At 36.8% G+C, this 19,659-nt stretch overlaps 1 protein-coding gene across 1 annotated transcript in view; it reads right to left on the bottom strand.

Moving 5' to 3' along the window:
- Nucleotides 1–3,208: 3,208 nt before the first annotated feature.
- Nucleotides 3,209–19,659, bottom strand: part of SLC16A10 (solute carrier family 16 member 10) — a 60,604-nt gene continuing 44,153 nt past the window's right edge. Inside the window, exons 4-6 of the mRNA XM_027633001.1 lie at nt 7,687–7,830; nt 5,998–6,226; nt 3,209–4,885 (exon numbers count right to left, since the gene is read on the bottom strand). Coding sequence (XP_027488802.1) covers nt 4,650–4,885; nt 5,998–6,226; nt 7,687–7,830 — 609 coding nt within the window. The 3' untranslated portion in view covers nt 3,209–4,649. The remainder of the gene's footprint in view (nt 4,886–5,997; nt 6,227–7,686; nt 7,831–19,659) is intronic.

Here is a 19,659-nt window from a genome sequence, read left to right as displayed (position 1 = left end):
TTCCAGTGCTACACCTCCTCTAGTTAAATGCAGAAAGTTTGTGTATGCCCTGGTCAAAATACATTGTATTGATACATACATACACAGACGCTCTTAATAGCAGAGGGTCATTTCTGACACAAGCTTTCAGATGCCAGCTTCTGTAACACTTCCAGCTCTCCGAAGGGCAATCCAGGCCCCAGACAAGGCATCACCTCTGCTCCCTGCTCAGAGGGCACAGCTGAGCCACTCTATGTGAGCTCCCGAGGCAGGGAGCTGCTCCATGCCAGCACAGGGAGAGCCTGGCTGCTTAAGCTAAACTACACAAATGATAGTAAGAATAGTAGCACTGATTCCCATCCTGACATACTCCCTTTGGAGCTGCAAGGAAGCATCTCCTGTCCCTTTGGCATGTACTACCTGATGCAAAGAATCAAGCAGGGCAGTGTCCATTTTTTTTACATCACATGCCTGTGATCAAAGCATTCACCTGGCATATGCAAGAGCTGCCTTCAGTGCTCCTGGGAGGTGATCCAATCTCACCCCTCTCACTTCACCAAAACTTGGCTGGTCTGCCAGGCTATGGCTACTCAAAGATTTAATGCAAGGAAGGCTGAAAAGTACTATCCATATCCAACATGGTGTGCATCAGTTTGACAATCCAGTGTCTCTGAAGGGAAGGGGGGAATGTATATGCCCAGACATTGAACACAAAGGACCAAAGGAGAAAAATGTCCATTGTCTACCTCTGATACCAAATATACCCTGAGGAACGGCCACAGAATGCCTAATGCATCTTTGAGGTGAGGGAACAATTTTCAGGGGCAATAAATGGTCACTGAAAATAAATTTAGCAAAATAATCGAAATGTTAATGCTGAACAGAAGAAGATCTGGATGAAAGCAATTCTAATTATGTTATAATTTGAAGTCTTGGTTTGAGACTTGTATGGGTCTTCTACTGTAGCCAAAGCAAATCCAACAATACTTACTTTATTAATTAATCATTTAATTTTGTTGTATAGCATAGATGTAATAATAACCTGAAGGGTTTTCATTATTTGACTCTTTGCTGAACAGCTATATTAAGATTTACAAGGATCTCATACGTACTGAAAAGATGTGTCAGCCAGACATGAAGACAATCAAACCTTGCTCAAAAATAGTCTTGGTTTCAAGACTAATTTCTGGTGTATTAATTATAGCATTAAGTAGGACTGGAAATTTCACATCACCATTTTAAGTGAACTTCTCTTGACCTAATTTCTTCTGAAGCTTACCCTGAGAACATTCAATGGAAAAGAAATGATTACTCTGTTTATAGGATGAGAGAGCAATGTCTATGGAAAGTACTCTTATGAACTGTTCTCAAGAGAGGGATACATCAGAAAAATGTAAGAGTCTTCTTGAATTAAGCTAATATTTTAATTTTAGAATCTACCAGCCAACAAGATTAAGTCTGGAATGAATTGGGTCATCAAAATGTAAGTTCAGCAGGCTCCCCATGAACAAGTTTTCACACCTGAAAATAAATTGCTACAAAAATTTATTTACATTTATTCAGTTAGAATAAAATTGAGTATTCAGTCCTTTTCTCTCCTAGTTTTCAGAAGTGCAACCATTTCAACAATATTTAATCATTTTTATTAATGTAATAAATAGCTATTTGTTTGGGGGTTTTGTGTGTTGGTTTGGGTTGGGATTTGTTTGGGTTTTTTAAGGGGAGATAGCTAAGCTCATTTTTAAAACCTCAGGGCATACAGAATTCGGTATATTTCTCAGTAAGTTTCTCAATGATTGGTTGGCCTCACCACTAAAAATCTGATTTTTTTTTCACTTTTAACTATGTCTTATCTAGCTTTAGGACACAAACTCCTTATGCTTTAGTCCAAAAAAAGAGTATTTTCTATTGGACATTTCCCCCATAGATACAAGCTAACAGAAAAGATGCTAACAGAATTCTTCTGCGTTAATTTAATTTATCTTCTCTGAGAAGCCTTTCCAATTTTAGCGTTTTTGCAAAACAAGCACTGGCATTAGAAATAGGTTCATTATTCCAACATCATGTCACCACACCAGCATAGCTTCCTTATCCTTATCTCTGCTTCCCTCTCATTTAATACCCCACTCACTAGCTGGTTTTGACATAGTAATGACCCCTAAACAGTTATTCACTCATTGTACCTCCTCCTGGAGTCATTTGTTTGTTGGAGTTTTTTGGTTTTGGGTTTTTTTAATAAATGCTGTCCTTCATATTTGTGAGCAATATAATGCTTTTCATTACTCAAATGTGAGAGTTTGGATTTTTATTTTTAAAGGGCATGCCAATAATTAATCCATATTATTGTTATACCATTTCTGTGTCATTTCTAAAACCTAACAACAATTACTTTATATACTCTGCTAGATAATTTATAGAGATACAGAGCAGCAAGTTGGGACCAGGTCACAATTACATCAAGATATCTGGTCACAATCATTTCAAATTGCACCAGTGATAAAGAGCAGCCTTGTTTTTGGTTTAAAACTCAACACTAAAACACATGAAATGCAAGATCTGTGATGAACATTAATTTTTCACAACAAAGCATTAGGAAATAAGAGGCTTTTACCACGCTTACTCAACAACACCTTTTGCGTTGCCCAGCTGGAAAATAATACTGAATAACATGTTCTATAGAAACACTCCAGACGAGCAACATCAACTGTTAACATCACTTTTGTAATGAAGGCAGCATTTCATAGTAATTTTAATTAACAATACTATGCATCTTTTAATGAAAATTTTAGAAGTACTTATGATGTGCCAAAGCACAAGTCCCAGTGAACCTGAAGGGACTTCTGTTTCCCAGATTGGTTTAGAGTTTTTTTCCCCATCTCCAAATCCTTCCCTAAAATATTTTCAGATTCAATTATTCAGAGCTCACTCATGTAAAGTCTGCAATAGAAAAAGGGTCTGAGGTTTTGTCTACAATAATTAGGATGCTCTGTATATTATATTTAAAGAACTTCCATCAATTGCTAGACGTAAACATTCAATGCAATAGGATTGCTGTTTTGTATCACAAACGTATGTGGGTTTTCTGAGCAATTTACTACAACAACACTGGAGAAGGAAAAATAATGAAAATAGAAAAGACAATAAAGGCTATAATTCAAAAAAACAGTATGCCTCCATGGTTTGTGTAAAGAACAAGTATTGTTACTAATTAAGAAAATGCACTTAAATATACACTTTGTCCAGATCACATTTAGTTTACTCTTCACTATGACAGTCCTAAACAAGGAAAGAAAAATTATTGGTATTGAATGGACCTGAAAAAAAGAATGATTAACTATTTCAGTGACTGCTGATCCATATCCACAAATAAGCAGTGCACTTAGAAGTGTTTTATGATAAACTGAAAAGCAGTGTTTTCATCTCAAAGTATTATACTTTTAAATATTTTTCAGAAAAAGAGGTTTTCAGAAACACCTGCTTGACAAACAGTGTATAATACTTAAGAATACATAGGCAATGGAACCATATGTTTAGGATGTTAAGCAAGAAATAGGACATGCAAAGACATTTCTTTATATTTGAATAAAATATGGAGCTATATCCTACAGGTAATTGAACACAGCTATATAGACCTGTAATCAATCTGCATGTTCACTTAGTGCAAAAATCCTTAATTGATGAACTTGGTTTTAATAGTTCATGTATATTTCCACATTAAAAACAACTTGGTATTGCACTTAGAATGTATCTTTTAAAGCTGTCTTGTTTTTAAGAATTAAAAAAAACCCTAACAAGTACAACAAAATAATTTGAAATTCAGTCTAATTCACAATACTGCTCCAAAGAATTAGTCATTTCAGTTTCAAAACTATCAGCTACTCTGAGGTTTCGCTGAAAAAAAATTATACACATGCATCTTAATAGTATTGCCTTCAGTAAATAAAAAAACTCTATAATTCAGCAGCTTTACTTCTGAACATGTTCACACTCAGAGCTTAGTTTATACATATTCAAAACTTGAGCCCAAGAATTTCATCCTGAACATTCTTTGTTTGGGCTACTGTGAAAGGTGAATGCAAACACAAGTGAGTGTTTTGGCAAACTAAACAGGCTGGGGTATTTAGAGAAAATAAAAAACATGTTTAATAATTTAGCTTTCTAACGAAAAATCATTTCATCAAGAGTTTAGGGAATCAAAAATATGCATATTCATGTTCATGATATAGAATTATAAAAAGACTGTAAACAGCATGAGAAACTTCAAAAAACAAATCAGTCATAAGAGCTACTACATTATCCAGTATAAACACCCATGGGTGTGCCTGCATTGGATGGGCCATAGATGTGATTGAAGAATCCTGGGTCAGTGAACCAAAAACAGCTTTCACATTTCCAGAAATCGGTTCTGATGGATTAGAAAAATATTCTCTTCACACACAATCACTACACACATACACACTAAAGCTACAAAACTTCAAATACCTTGAAAATGTGGCTTGAGATCAAATTCAACAATTCATCAAGAAAGTTCAATGGTATAAAAGATTCTTATAACAGTTTTGCAGTTTGAGTAATAGTTCAAGACTTCTTCAGTGTAGTATAATATCTTCAGCCAAAAAGTAGAAATCAAACTTCAGTAGAGGTCAGGATGGTATAGCGAAAAGAAAGCATCATATGCCAGATTCCAGTTCTCTGACTGGCTTTTCTGTTGTGTTTGACACCAAAGTGCTTTCATTTTCCAGCATTTTCTCAGTAGTTTCTCCATCAACAGGTTTTGCTCTTTCTTTTAACTTCTGCCATTCATGGACCCAGGGGATGCAACATAAAATAGCTCCACCAATGAGGGGAGGGACTCCAGCCAGGTAAAATGCTACATCATAGGTGCCCAGCTTATCACGCAGCAAGCCTGGAAAGACAGGAAATAACCACTCATAAATAATGGGGCCTCAGGAATCTACAAACAGGTCTTGGATTCAGAAACCTGAGAGCTGGCACAGATTATAACAACTGACAACCTGATGGCCAAATATACATGTACATATAGGTAGAAAGGTATTCCAGAGTTGATTTGAAAGTAGTAATGAAAAGCTCAGTATATCACCCCTCGACTGCTTAACTATCACCCATCAAAAACAAGTACAATTTTTCCTATTTGAAGGTTGCTCATTTGAGCTTCTCCAGCACTTACATCTTGCCATGACTTGGAGAAGTTCTCCCTCTTTTAGTTACAGTTGCCTCTATTAAATGTGCCTCTTCCTCTTATTCTCGATATACTGCATATATTGCATTCCTAGTAGCCTCTTATTAAAAAGCATGTTTGCCAATAATTCACTCTAATTGCCCTCTCCAAATTCCTCCCATTAGTCAAATTCTATTTAAGTATTAATAGCTGTGACAGTATATCCAGATCAGGAAGTACCTAGTCTGTGGTGTTCTAGCTTTAAAATGTTGTCCTTTATAATGCTGCATAGTTCAGTTACAACTTACCGAGTACCTTTCAGTAGCACTCACCAGATCTCAGAGTAAATTAGCACTGAAAATCATCAGCAGTAAGGAACACAGCTTTAGCTATTTATACCTCCCAAAGAACTTCTAGTATTCAGGTTCAAAACCTTTACTTCTCAAACAGTCCCCCATCAAAGAATGAATAAAGCTAATTTTGGAATCCAGTTAATTTTTGGATTCTAATCTGGAGTCCTACTTTAACACAGGCAACCTATGGGCTGTCACTTCAATAGTATGGAAAATGTCAGGTCCTAAATCCAACTGTAAACTTACCTTTCTTTTGAGAAATGTTTTACATCTGCATACTTAACGAAAAAGACCGATCAAACTTTGAAGAGTGCAGTAAACTAAAAATCAATGCACAGCAGTTAAATTCATCACATCTTCTCAAGAATGTACCAAGAAAACCTACAATGTCAGTGCACTGCATATGATGTAGGAATGGAAAACATGGCCAAAAAGTCATGCAAACATAGAAACATATTTACAGCTACAGAACATGTCTATACTCACCTGCAATGGGTGGTCCAACTGTCATAGGGACTGACATGAGTCCTAGTAGAAATCCTATAGCCTGGGAGACATCCTGAGCCCCAACAAGCTCAAAGGCAATAGGAGCCATAATGCAAATGAAGCATCCATCAAATAGGCCCATGAAGAGACACACGGCTATGAGAGCTCCAAAGACATGGCACAGTGGAATCATCATAGACATCAAGCCAATAAAGAAGAATGAGGCCACCTAAACATGACCAAGGAAAAGACATAAAACCACATTGCATCAAATTCACAAATATTAGGGACAGACAAGCTTTCTTGCATTTGTAGTGAATTAAATTATCTGCCTGTATTTGCTTTAAAATACATACACGCATTACCACCATCAGAGGTTATATACCAAGATAAAACAAATATATAATTTATGACAGGCAAAGAAATTGCACTACCCATTTCACAAGCTTTGAAAATGCATTTGTAATCAACTATCCTGCAGTGACTCTGTAAGGTCATTTCTCATGCACCAAAATTTTTTGAGAAGTTGTTCCCAGCTCTTTCCACAAATGACAGTCACAGAAATATCAAAACTTTAATATAGCTGAAACACTGTAATTAGACTCCTCACTATTGCAATTTAAGTAAAAATATCAGTATTGTGAATGATTACTTCAGGATGCTTATACTCAACAGAAGTGAAACCATTACAGTTTTTCTACAAAAAAAGTGTACTGCTGTAGTCATGCATACTTACAAAGATTTTTCCAATATAACCTTAGATTATTTATTTGTTTCAGACTAAAGGAATAAAACTGTCTTTCAGCAAAATAAAGCAGAATTAAAAAGAAAATAAAAAAGGTAATAGTTTTGCCTGTGGACCATCCATATATCAGCATAAGAAATCAATGTCCCAAACACATCAGGAAATCTAAGTTTTTCTATTACAACAAATACTCCAGGAAGGTAATTATTTCCTAAGAATTTTTGTTTTCCATAATGCAGTGCAGACAACATCCACTAGATGCCTCCCTTGCTATTCATTCTAAAAGACCAAATGGAGAACACCTCGCAGTTGCCAAGAGGCAAGTGGACTAAAGCTTTTCCAAAATCCCACATTCTGCCTTAAAAAAATATCGTTTATAAGTGTGGAGGGAAAGAAGTGTATATCCTCCTTCATCCCCAAGCTTCAGCATTTCTGGAAGCTGTGACTCCTTCTGCAAAATCTCCTCAATTAAGCACCTCTTATGTTCCCCATGGCCATACCACTACGTACTACACTCAGAATATACTTAACACCAAATCAGCACCTATCAAAGATCAAGAAAAGAGATCCAAAATCCTTAATAGAGGAACATGTGGAAAAAAAATTAACCTTTCTGCAACCATTATGAAATCACGGGATAAAACAGAGAAAGCAGAATCTAGAGAATCCCCAGAGGTTCTCACTCACATGCCAATTTCTTCCAATCCCAGCTGAAAACAGCAAGCAGGAAACATTTTCTTAGCATTAAAAATAAAAGTCAGATTCATAAACTTTACACCAAAGGCTCCTAGTATCAAACATCATACATTGAATTTCCCAGAGTTTTGAAACTTTTCAAATTTGAATTTCCAATCAGTTAGTTCTGCTTACTTATTAGTAGTACCTGAAACCAAAGCTTTCAGAATACACAGTTCTGAAGGAATACAGAGATAATAAAAACATACCTGTAAATAAATTTTTTTTGCACCAGGAATATAATCAGCAATTCTGCCAAAGATCAACCTGCCAACTCCTGAAGTAATGCCCAGACACAGCAGAAGCACTTCTTCTGGCACACTGTCACCAAATCTGTCTTTTACATGATTCATCTGTTTAAAAAGAAGGTTGAGAAAATAAATTTGCTTTAGAATTAAAAGATAGACCTTGGAAAACTTGAGTTAAATAGAAGTTAATCTGTGAATCTCAGATTTACAAATTCAGCTACAAATGGTCATCTACATTACTCTGCTTTTACAGAGTTTAGAACAGGCAGGCTCTGTCCAATACCAAAAAAAAAAAAAAAAAAAGAGAGAGAGAGGGAGAGATCTTAGAACAGTTCTCCCCAGCCACTTTTAATTTACTAGTCATATTTATAATGTAACATAGAATCCACAAGGGCTGACTGAAACTGGCTGCTTCCCTGGCCAGGGCAGACTCAGAGGTGTGAAGGTACTGAGTGATTAACTGGAATCACTGCAATACTGCTCTGTGCAGTAAGACAGAGACACAGGCTATCAAACTTGCAACACAGCTCAGGGCAGGAGTAAGAAGCAGAGAGCTGGAGACCAGACAACGCAAGTAAGAAACCAGACAATGCAAGTAGGAGAGGCCCTCCAGAATGCCTCATCCTGACATCCACAACCACCACTATGATGTTCAGGGGCAAGGAGGCAGAGGAGCAGGAACCACTTGCAATGCCAAATACAACAGCAAGCACTTCCTCAAGAGGGTACAGCTACAGCAGCGACGAACAAGGCAGCCTGGAAGAATGAATTATCAGCCACTTCAACCTAAAGAACTAATGGTCCCGACCCCTGTATCAGTCATTACAACTTTAAAGTTGTTAAAAAAATATTACCATGGCTTGATGGATTTTTTTATAGTCTCTCTGGTTCCACAGTGGATTACGTTTGTTGTGTGTTTGTGGTTTTTAAATCAACCCCAAAGACCAGAAATTACCCACAGGGAAGATTTTTTTGCACTATTACCTTTTGAAATACATTTGCCAATACCAAATATGCCAAAGGGGGCATTAGAAGATGTAGAAGTCATTTGCCCAGCCCTGCAAACTCTGTGCTCATAAGTAGTTCTGAACAAGAAAGTAAAGACTCAGAAGTGTGAAAGAGCAAAGAGAAGAAACAGATTTTAAGTAAAGATGTAGTAAAAACATTTGAGAGACAAGGTAACCAGAGGCTGACAGACCCAGACAGTAAAAGCTGCACACCAACTTATTATTAAATCTGAGTATGTGATATCACTTCAAACAAGTGAACCCTTAATTTCCTATCTGTAAAATTTAAAAGTTCCATTTTAGTAAACACTTCTAAAGCAAAATAGTCTAGATTCTTTTCTGGCAAGAATGTTAATATACAAGCAGTGCCTTTTTTTCTAACATAAACAGGATTTGCTAGTGATAGTAATTTTCTTAAGTATAAAATCTATTGGGCACAGAAAGCCTATTAAATCCAATATTAATTTGTCCCATATAACTGATTTTGTAAGAAAGGGGAAAAAAATAAGGGTTAGTGGGTTTGGTTTGGTTTTAAAGAATTCCTTCTAACTTAAATTGAAGACAGATGCATGCTCTTTCTATTTTTTAAGTTTATTCTTCTCTTTGCTTTTTGAGACACACTTGGGAACAGAATCTGATGAAATTTTTCATCTGGAATTATATTTAAACATAAAAGATAAGCTGTTCTTTTTATTCCCTTTCCATCAAAGGTGAGAAGAAGAAAAGCTGGCAGTTTTCCCACCCCTACCTTCATGTGCCTGTCAACACCTGCAGGCTGGCCCAGCTGGCAAGAGAAGCCAAGGTGTTTTATGCTATTCTTGTCACCTGTTCCACTTTCCATGTGTTTGCAGCCCCTAGCTTGTTTAATTAGCAGGCCTGATTCATCTGCTCCCTAGAGACTTTTCAAGAGGTAAGATAAAGCTCCATATCTAGATAACTTTTAACCCTGCACCTGCAACTCAGTAACTAGGTTTCTCAAAGCAGCGCGCAGGGTGAAATGCTGTCCTCTTAGATCAATGGGGAAAAATACTGGATTCAATCAACTCCTTAATCAGGAAAAAACCCACTACTTATCTCAAACTTCAAATATCTGAATTAGCTTTTTTTTTTTTTTAGCTTTCACTGTTTTTAAGTACATCATAACCTTAAAGAAAGCTTCTAACTAGATGTAAGGAGAAACTTTTTCCCCAGGAGAGCAGTGGCACAGGCTGCCCATAGAGCTTGTTCAGTCTCCTTCCTTGGAGGTTTTTCAGGCCCAAGTGCACAAAGCCCTGAGTAACCTGGTCTCATCCTCAGATTCTTAACAGCATATTCAGCCTTCAGTGATGCAGTCACTAGGTAAGCTTTAATCAACAGCAGTATTAACTAAATGTCTGGAAATACAGTGATTCAGGATTAATTCACTACTGTAAGTGCTAACTCATTAAGGACTTAGAGACACTTATTAACTATAGGTTAAATATCTTTATGATGAAGTAGTTCAAACAAGATTCAGATTTCTGCAGATTTTTAGCTGCTAGAACTACTCAAAAATCCCATGATGAGCAATCGCTTGTGAACCTTCTCAGGCAGCATTTCATGCATTAATGTTCCTGTCATTGCAAAATTATACAAGTTGTAATTGTATGATTCTTCAGGTAGTATAGATACTTTAGGCAGTATAGATACCGCAGCCAAATGGGGACCCAGGCATACAAAGCATTTCCAAAGCATTTTCCTATGGGTTCTGCTCCTTCTCAGTAATGTGGCTGGCTCTTCATTGCTGAATCGCAGGTCTGATTTTTCCACACGTAGAAAAGACCCAGTTGGCTCAGGCAAAATTACATCCCAGACTAGCACAGCTTCCTTATTTTTAAAGCTAGAATTTATCTTCATACAATCCAGTTTTCCAAATCAAGACATAGACAGTGAAGAATATAACTGAATGCATCCCTGGCCCCAGCATTCTACCTGTGCTCTCTATCATCAGGGTAACATGTACAGATCTTATTGCCCAAATTCTCATTACTGTTAGAATGAGACTAGAAGAAATATTAGCCACTACATATGGCTGGAATACTTTCAGATTTATAGTCTTGGTTAACCTCTCTCCATCCAACTAAGACCAGATTTTGCCAAGACCTTCCTTTAACTGCACATACAATTCAGCTACATTCATGCAGTAAATCAAAGACAGCAATCTGAGCAGAGCTCTTTTTTTTACAAACACAAAGAACTTGAATCTGAAGAAGTGGTTACGAGCTAGCAAGAAACAACTCTTTCTCTGTCAACTGTTTTCTTCCCATGTATATTCCATTTTGGGGATTCCCAATGAAGCACAGCCTTAGTAGGCTAAATATAATACAGTCTTTCTCACCGAAAGAGATGCCCAACAGCAACATATAACCTAGAAAACTCTGAAGAAAACAGTGAGTTTAATGCACTCAGTTACTGATTCAAGTCCTTACGTCTGACACTTTCATTCAAGACAAGTGTAAGAAAAAAAGCAAATGCTTATGAGGTACTGCTGGTACCATTCATATATTGGAGATACTATTCCTAACTGCTGCAAATTAAGTTTCCTGAAAGAGCTGAAAGGGTGTAGAGGCCTAGATGATAAGGGGGCTAATGTGTATGTCTCAAACACCGATAGCCACATAGCTCTGGAACCAACCAAGGATTGTTGGTAGTAACAGCCAAGGATTGTTGGTAATAACACACTGTGAGAAAGAACAGGATGTGGCTGGAGAAGGGAGCCATATGGAGAGAGGGTAGCACTTTTCCAGGACAAATGTCCTTGTTCTAGCTCTAAGAGATAAGCGTAATGGTGCAACGCATCGGAATGAGGCTGAGAAGCAGGTATGGACTGTAAGGAAACAGCAAGATTAAAGACATCAGAATCCCTCTGATCCATTTCCAGAAAGGTCTAAAAGAACAGGCTGCACATGATAAGCAACTAATTTGCATAGAAAATGAGAAATCTCCAGGGCAGAGAGAAGTACCCCAATCAAGTCCATGCAGTGCCCCCAAAACCCTGGACATCCCCATCACCTGGATTGATTGACACTGGATCCAGGACTGACTGGGGGTTTGTTTCTTTCTTCCTTCTTTCCTTTCTTACAATCTTTAATTCATCTCTCTCTCTTCTCTATCACTTTATCCAAAACTCACTGCCATGTGTTTATCTAGGAGATCAGAGACTAACATACCAATTTCCATGCCAAGTGTGTAATTTACTAATAAAACTTTATAAACTTTTGCAGACCCTCTCATTTGTTTTGTTCCTTTTGAACATGAGCTTCTATCAATCCTAGGTGCTCCCCTCCCTGTAAGGGTGGAGCCACAAGAGACAGTATAAAGAAATGGGCATAAGCACACTGGTGGATTGGTGTGGCTTGGGTGTCAGCAGCAAGACAGATAAGGCACACACATATCTGGGGAAGCTCGCAGTGACTGAGAACAAGAACAAGGAATAAACCCAGGGATCCGCAAGAACTGAACTGTAACATACACAAGGGATGAGAGTTAAACTGCTGGATAACTTACTCTTTTAAAGCATTTTGTAAAATTATCATTTGTGATTACAATCTATAATTTAGAGTCTCAGTTCTATCTGTTTCTTGTGGCCTAAAACAGTGTTTCAGGGCTTATTTTACTCTCAAAATTCAACTAGCCACTATGTCCAAAATTAGCTACTATCAGCAAGTCCTAGAGAGTTACAGGTCAATCACATTAACTTGAATTTCCAGAATAACACAGAAAAGGAAACCAAACCAGAACTATTTGTAAACATCTAGCAGGCAACATCTAAGGATCAACACAGATTTGTGGGGAAAAAAACCAAAAAACTCTAATTTCTCTCTATTACGTGGTGGGTAGCAAACCTTGCCTACAGGGGTAAGGGCAGATGTAACAAATCTTGACTTTGGCCAGCATTTAGGAATTCTCTCAAACATAATTCTTATGAGCCAGTTTGGAATACATGTCTTAAATGAAACAATTGTAAAGATGGATGTTCAAATGCTTGGAAAGGCTGTTTCGAAATAGCGATTCACTGCAAAATTGAATATGCCAAAGAAGGCACAACCAAAACCTTCCCCAGTGTATTGCTATTCAACATTTCCACTAATGATATGGACAGTGAAATAGATAATATACTTTTAAATCTGCAAATTACATCAAATTATGAATATGGCAGGTACTGTAAAGAAAAAGACTGGAATTCAAAATGATCTTGGCAAACTGGCATCTCAGTCAATAATGTGAAATTAGTTATTAATTCATAATGTTTTTATGGAAATTAAACTATATTGAAAAAACACTGAGGCAAAAAAATCAGATGCATGAATACAAGATGGAAGAATGCTCTGGCAACAGCTCTTTAGAAAGGAAACTAAAGGTTTAGTAGATTAAAACTTCAGCATGTTCCAATAATGTCATATTACAAAAGTAATAAAAGACATGAATTCATTACATGATGTGACCTTCACATACTGCTCAGTACCAGTAAGGGCTCAGCTAAGTTTTTATGTCCTGTTTTGTCCATTACTCATCATTAAAGACATGGACCATGTGTACAGAATACAAAAGACCTGGCAATAAGTAGAAATTTGACAACTATGACCTGTGAAAAAAAAATATTTTTAAAAAGAAATATTAAAAAAGGTCCTACACCAAAGTCTGTACTCAAAAAAATTGAGTAAATTGGATGAAGTACTGGCATACCTCCAGTCTTATTTTCTATGATTCCTGGAGTGATTTGATGGATGTCTTAGAATAGTCACAAATGCATACTTATTGAGGGTTAAAACTTAAAAAATCTTTGTTTAGCTCTAGCTTGGCAAAACTCTGCTGTATCTTTGATTAAAAGTAACCTTATGACTGGAGGAAGCAAATTCCTGACATCATCACTTATGTTACACTTCTAAAGAGTTAAGTAATTCTTTTCAAATCATTGTGGTATTCACTAATGTGATATAGTGTTATCAGTTTAGAATGTATGTAATTAAAAGTGAGCACATTACATGACGTTCTACGGCTACAAAATTATGGAATATCAAAACTATGGATTAAGATATCCTACACAAACACCCAAAAATACAAGAATATATTTCATTAACCTCTGATGATTAATATCATATGTACTGGACTTCTTGAAAAAAACCCCACACTTTCTGGCTAATTGTTTTAAACATCATTTAAGATGGATTATCAAAGTAGCTAATAAAAGTGAAGCAACTAAAACCTAATATAGCAACTCCATCCCCTTTATAATATTAAATTAAAAGCTTATAATATGGATTAATTTTATTTAGCATACTTCAGTAAAATTTTAATACAAGTCTGCTGCTTCACATCCAGTTTAGTCTTCCTCAACTCTAAAAAAAGAAAAATATTCCTATTGTACTGTTCACTTTAGGGATGATAATGCTTTGGCCTTGACTTTCAAACAAATATGGTCAGACTTCAACACTCTAGCTTAAAAATAACAATAATAAACCCTGTGAAGATGAATATAGCAGCATATACTATTTGTGCAGAAAGAAATGGAAAGACAGCCTAACAAAAGTGATTTTCTTAAACTAAGATCTATCAGTAGTTACAGTTACTTCAGTTATGTACCCAATTTCTTTCCTTATTTTTGGCTATATATTATTCATCACTGAAATATTACATAGATTTTACAGAAAGTATACATTTAGCTTCTGACAGTTCAGTTCAGCAACACTGAAGGTAACTTTACAATTGAATATATGGGAAGACAAATGGGACTGTGTATTGACCAACTAAATGATATAGTAAGTATGAAAAGAGAACTGCTAACACACCACTACAATATGAGAAGCAAGACCTTTATTACAATGTTGTGTTAGCTACAGCATTTACACGTCACAAAAAGGATATCTTCTCACTTCTTAACTTAAGGTGTTTTTCTTAGACAGCTAACCTTCCAAACTGATACAAAAAAAAAATTTTTTTTGAGAGGCAATTTGGAAGCCTGATCCCAATGCTCCAAATTGCTCTGTGGAGAAGCTTCTTGGACAATAAGGACTAGTCAGTCAAACTAAACATCCTCAAGTCAAGTGAGAAGAGTATCCCTCAGCTTAAAAGATGTTTTAAAAGACAGCTATGAGACTGATTCAAGATCTCTGGAATCTGCCAGACTAAAAAATTTACCAGTAGAGTTCTTCTGTAACTACTCAGACAGGAAGGTGACAATGACAAAGAGAAACAATGAAAGCTAGACTAAGATCAGAATGAAAATAAGTATTTATTTGCATCAGTGAAAGTAATTAGCCAGGAACAAACAGCTTTTACAAAAGGACAGGTTTTCATTTTACAGAAGAGTGCTGCTACCTCAAGTAAATTTTTCAGCTCACCAGTAGAATTAACAATAAGATTACCAGACAAGATTGTCAAAAGGCAGCTTCTTAGAGTAGCCCCTTTAAAAATTACAAATATAAAGATTTTATTTCTTGCCTATCTTGAAGAACAACACAGTAAGCAACTTAGAGTCAACTGGTTAGTAAAATAGGGATTCATTATCTGCCTACATGCTACAATGCTATTGTCATGTCCTAAGAGAGGTTGACTCTACAACAGAATTTGTACTTCTGTGTTTAAGGAGTCTGCTCAGGACTAGACTCCTTAAACACAGAAGTTAGATGAGTAAGATCAAAACTGATTCTCAAACCTCTATTCAGCCACCAGGGCATCCGTGACACTTCAGTATTAGAAATCTACTTGTGGACATGGTCATAATCACCTCAGCTTTCACAGACCTGAGTGAAGTACCTTATTCATTCTACTGGGAATCAGAAGAAAGCTCTCACAAGGATCTCAATTCCACTTGCAAGTCCCAAATACACTGCCCAAGTATCTACCAGACCAGGGTCTGAGAAATTGAATCAAGTAGTCAAATTTTCATTTAAAACACAACAAAAAGATGATGATAGCCTCTCCTCCTCATACAGAGATACAGTCCTTACTCTGGATACAAACATTTCTTTTCCCTTTTTTCTTCTGCCTGAAGCAATCCAAAACCACCTCTCCCTTTTCCTAGGAAATACTGTGCTCACAAGTAATGACTAATTTTAACTCAATCATCAGGATACAGATATTTATGCTCTGGGGGTTTTTTCCCGCCTGGACTAATCCAAAACCACCTCTCTCTTTTCCTAGGAAATATTCTGCTCAGAAGTAATGACAAATTTTAACTCAATCATCAGAAAAGAATGTGAAAAATAGCTCACAGCCTGACAATTACTGGCAATCAAACAGAAAGAGCTAGGTTCTGAGATTTCCTCAAAGGAAGAATCAAAACACATAGTAAAAAATTCACAGATCTGAACAGGATTTAAAAAGCAAAGAGGGTTTCTATGCAGCTCTTCTTGGAGCAGAAACTGGACACAAAAGCTGGTCTGCATGTGACTGAAGGTATTTGGTAATTAGTTTCTGTTACTTTGTAGGAGGGTAGCAGGGGAAAAACACCAGCTGTGATCTCAGGCTTCTGGGCACTTGAGGAGTTTGAAGAGTTTAGTTCAGGTCAAAATGTTTCAAACATTCAAAACCAAGATGCTGAGTTTACCATTAAAATAGCATTAAAAAAAAAAAAACCAACACAATTTACTCTGACTTATATGCTCTACCTGCTATTAGAATGGTTTGTATTATGTCGTAGTACAGTAACTAATGCGGTGTTAGAGATTGATACAAAGGAAATCACAATGTAACTCAGACCTTTCAATCTGCCAGCATTGCAGACCTGAAGACTCCTCTCCTCTTATCCTTTTAATTTCTATGTGAGCATACCTGCTACCTATTTTTTTAAACTTTCATTTACGTTTACTTCTCAAAAAATCAGAAAATATCAGTTTTATTCTTTTCCATTTCTATTCTTTCTGAAACTATATTTTTTATTCATCTCCAGTACTTATTTGAAAAGCATAGCTTAAATACACTGTCATAACAATCACAAGGATAAAATAGGAATTAATTTAATTCTTTCTCCCACCCCCACCCCCACTGTCCAAAGTGGGCAATCTAACCAAGAATAAATACTGCCAGGTCAACATCGAGGAATACTGAAAAAGAAATGGGTGCACAGGATAATTACAGAAGTGGATAAAGGGGGAAAATTTCACTAACCTGGGCAGTCAAACTGCAGCAGATGTTGAGATCTGAAGGGAGATAAATGCAAAGATTAGAAAAGCAAGTAAAGCATGGGGAGCCACTGAAGACTTTGGGTCTCAGAGGTATCTGCTTAATAATTACATTGGACCTTTACAACAACAGAGCCTTGTTAGTCTTCCATTGGAGACAGAAATATGATAAAGCGGATGAGAAAGGTAATGGTGCTAAAATTGACAGCTATACCTACAGTACAGGGAAATATCTGTTTGACACACAGTTATCTGTTAGTACTAGACATAATTTAAGAGATACTGTCTTACCACTACAAAACAGACTAACAGCAGATTCTGGGAAATAAAAGATGTAGTAGACCTCAGACAAATGACTGATGTAGATGTGAAGAAATGAGAATTCTTGAACAGCAGCCCATAAAAGCAAGTGAATGTAGTGATGGAAACTGAATTTTCCAGTTTCAGGAAAAAATATTGAGACACACCAATTAGATATTAAGCATTACTTTACATAACATTCTAAAAGTAGCAAATTTATGACATAATACAGGTGGTTCACAAAACACAGACAGTACTTACCTCACAAGAACTGAATTTCTTTAAGAGCTGTTATGTGTATGCACTTTAACTTATAAAATCTGCATATCCACGGTGAAGTTTAGAGATTTTTGGTTAAGAGTCCATACAGACTTTTCACCATGCTCTGCACACAGACATAAAAGACAGCATTTATCTCTGTGCTTCTATTTGTCTCCAGTGTGGAATCCAGGGGCATAGGAATTAAAGGGAGGAGAGAGGTGCAGGACTAGGACTGCACAACCTGACCAGCTTTGCTTATTGCAAGGTATAGAACTCCATTCTCCTATGGCTCCTTGAGCAATTCTCCCACTGCAAAGGACACAGAGCAACTGCCACTGTCTGTGTAGAAACGACCCCTCTTACAAGGACAGCAACTGAAACACTGGTTTCTCAAATGAAGAGTCTAATTTAGAGATGGCACATCTGACAATATTTAGGGAACACGATGTCAGTAGGGGAGGCTTGAAGAGTTACAAATATATTTGCAAGCAGTGTTACAGATGATGACTAGGGTCTTGTCAGGCAGAACTATTGCAGTGAGATTCATCCTGACTATCATAGCTTATCCTGATACAGCAGAGCTCAAATCTGCTTCAAGAATCTTAGGTGGTTTCTATATCCCCTTCATATTTTCCTGTGTAATTCCTCCAAGTGACCCAATGCTTTTGCTTGGGGAGGGTGCAGTTCACAAGTGGAAAATGTCAATTTTTGTGTATCAGCAGAATAGAGAAAATGTTTTGTCCTGAATAAGTAAGGCCTCTCATAAACTTCCAGAGTATATGGAAGTGAATACAGTTTTCAAATTACATAGCAAGAATTTTAGATAAATTCCTAGGAAAACTGTGGCTACAGAGGATCTTTCAAGAATTCAGCTGTTCATTTCTCCAAGTTGATTGCACAAGTCAACAGTTTTTATTGGCACATATTCTTGGGGGCAAAGGTTCAATCACTGAATTTTCACAGCAGAACCTGATCTCTTATTAACAAAAAGAAGACACATCACTGATACAGAGTGAGAAATGGGCAGAGAAAAGTCAAAATAGCTGGCTTGTAAAGAACAGAACTGAAGGTCAAGTCATCCTGGTTCAATTTAAGAAGGTAGTCCAAGGTGATAAAGTAGTTGTAGAACAGTTAAATCACACAGAGGCACAGAACTTACACTACAGACCAGAAGTGTGGGGGAATGAAATCTGGCAACAGAAGTCTGTGTCATCTGTAATCCATATCAGCAAGTCCTCCTGCTAATTTTTATATTTCTAAAGTGAAAGAGATTACTTTTATCTAAAGAATGTGAAAAAAAAAATGGATTTTCCAGCAAACGATGAGTAACATAGACCAGTACATAGCACTCTCTTTCTGTCCAAGGACAGACTATGTGGGCACAGCACTAGACTCAGCAACTCCAAAGTAAAAAACACAGAAGATCTGGAGACAGGCTAAGCCACCCAGGGGACAGATTAGTATTTATCCAAGTTGTCTGATTTTGTGATGAAGCCAAGAAAGTGCGTTTGTTTATATACATTAAGAAGTTCTTATGACTAACATGTACTCTACAGAGATTCCAAATAGCTTCATGCCTCTCCCATGAACAAAAATGCTTGGAAGTATCTTTACTTTTCATTCTGAGGTGCATTTTCTTTTCCAATATGGTTTATGAGAATCTTAGAGCAGAGACTATTTCTCAGTGGCAATATTTTGTTTCCAAGCATTGTCTGCAGTCCAGTCTCACTTCCCTGTTCCTTGGAGTTCCAGCTGAACTTATTCCTGGCAATGCAGATTTCAGTGAAGCAATGAGACACTGGATCTTCAGTATCTATCTACAGAAGACATTAAATCCAGTACTTATCTCCCTCCCAAGACAGATTCTCCCAAGAAAGTTGTTGGAAAAAATGGCCAGACACACACCATTTTTTCATATCTTAAACATGAAGCAAGCAGACACAGAACACATACACTCCACACAGCTACTGCTTACCAAAAATCTCTACATATACAAGGATGCACCCACCATGGAATATGATCATGGATAAGCATCAAAAGGAGAAGTCAGATTTTAACTCAGTAAATTAAGAAATAGGCAGCAAAGCAAGGTGCAAAATACTGAAATCTTTTTCTTCAGCTATTCTGAAGTTTTAAAAGTACAGTCAGCATCACAGTAACTTCCACACTGCATATCAGTTAATGAGTAGCTTTGTATACAAGCCTGTAGCCATATCTGAACAGTA

Source organism: Corapipo altera, unplaced genomic scaffold, assembly GCF_003945725.1.
Source record: "Corapipo altera isolate COAL_440 unplaced genomic scaffold, ASM394572v1 2b, whole genome shotgun sequence".
Lineage (NCBI taxonomy): Eukaryota > Metazoa > Chordata > Aves > Passeriformes > Pipridae > Corapipo > Corapipo altera.
Note: the sequence above shows the minus strand (reverse complement) of the source record. Positions and strands in the feature narration are given on the sequence as shown.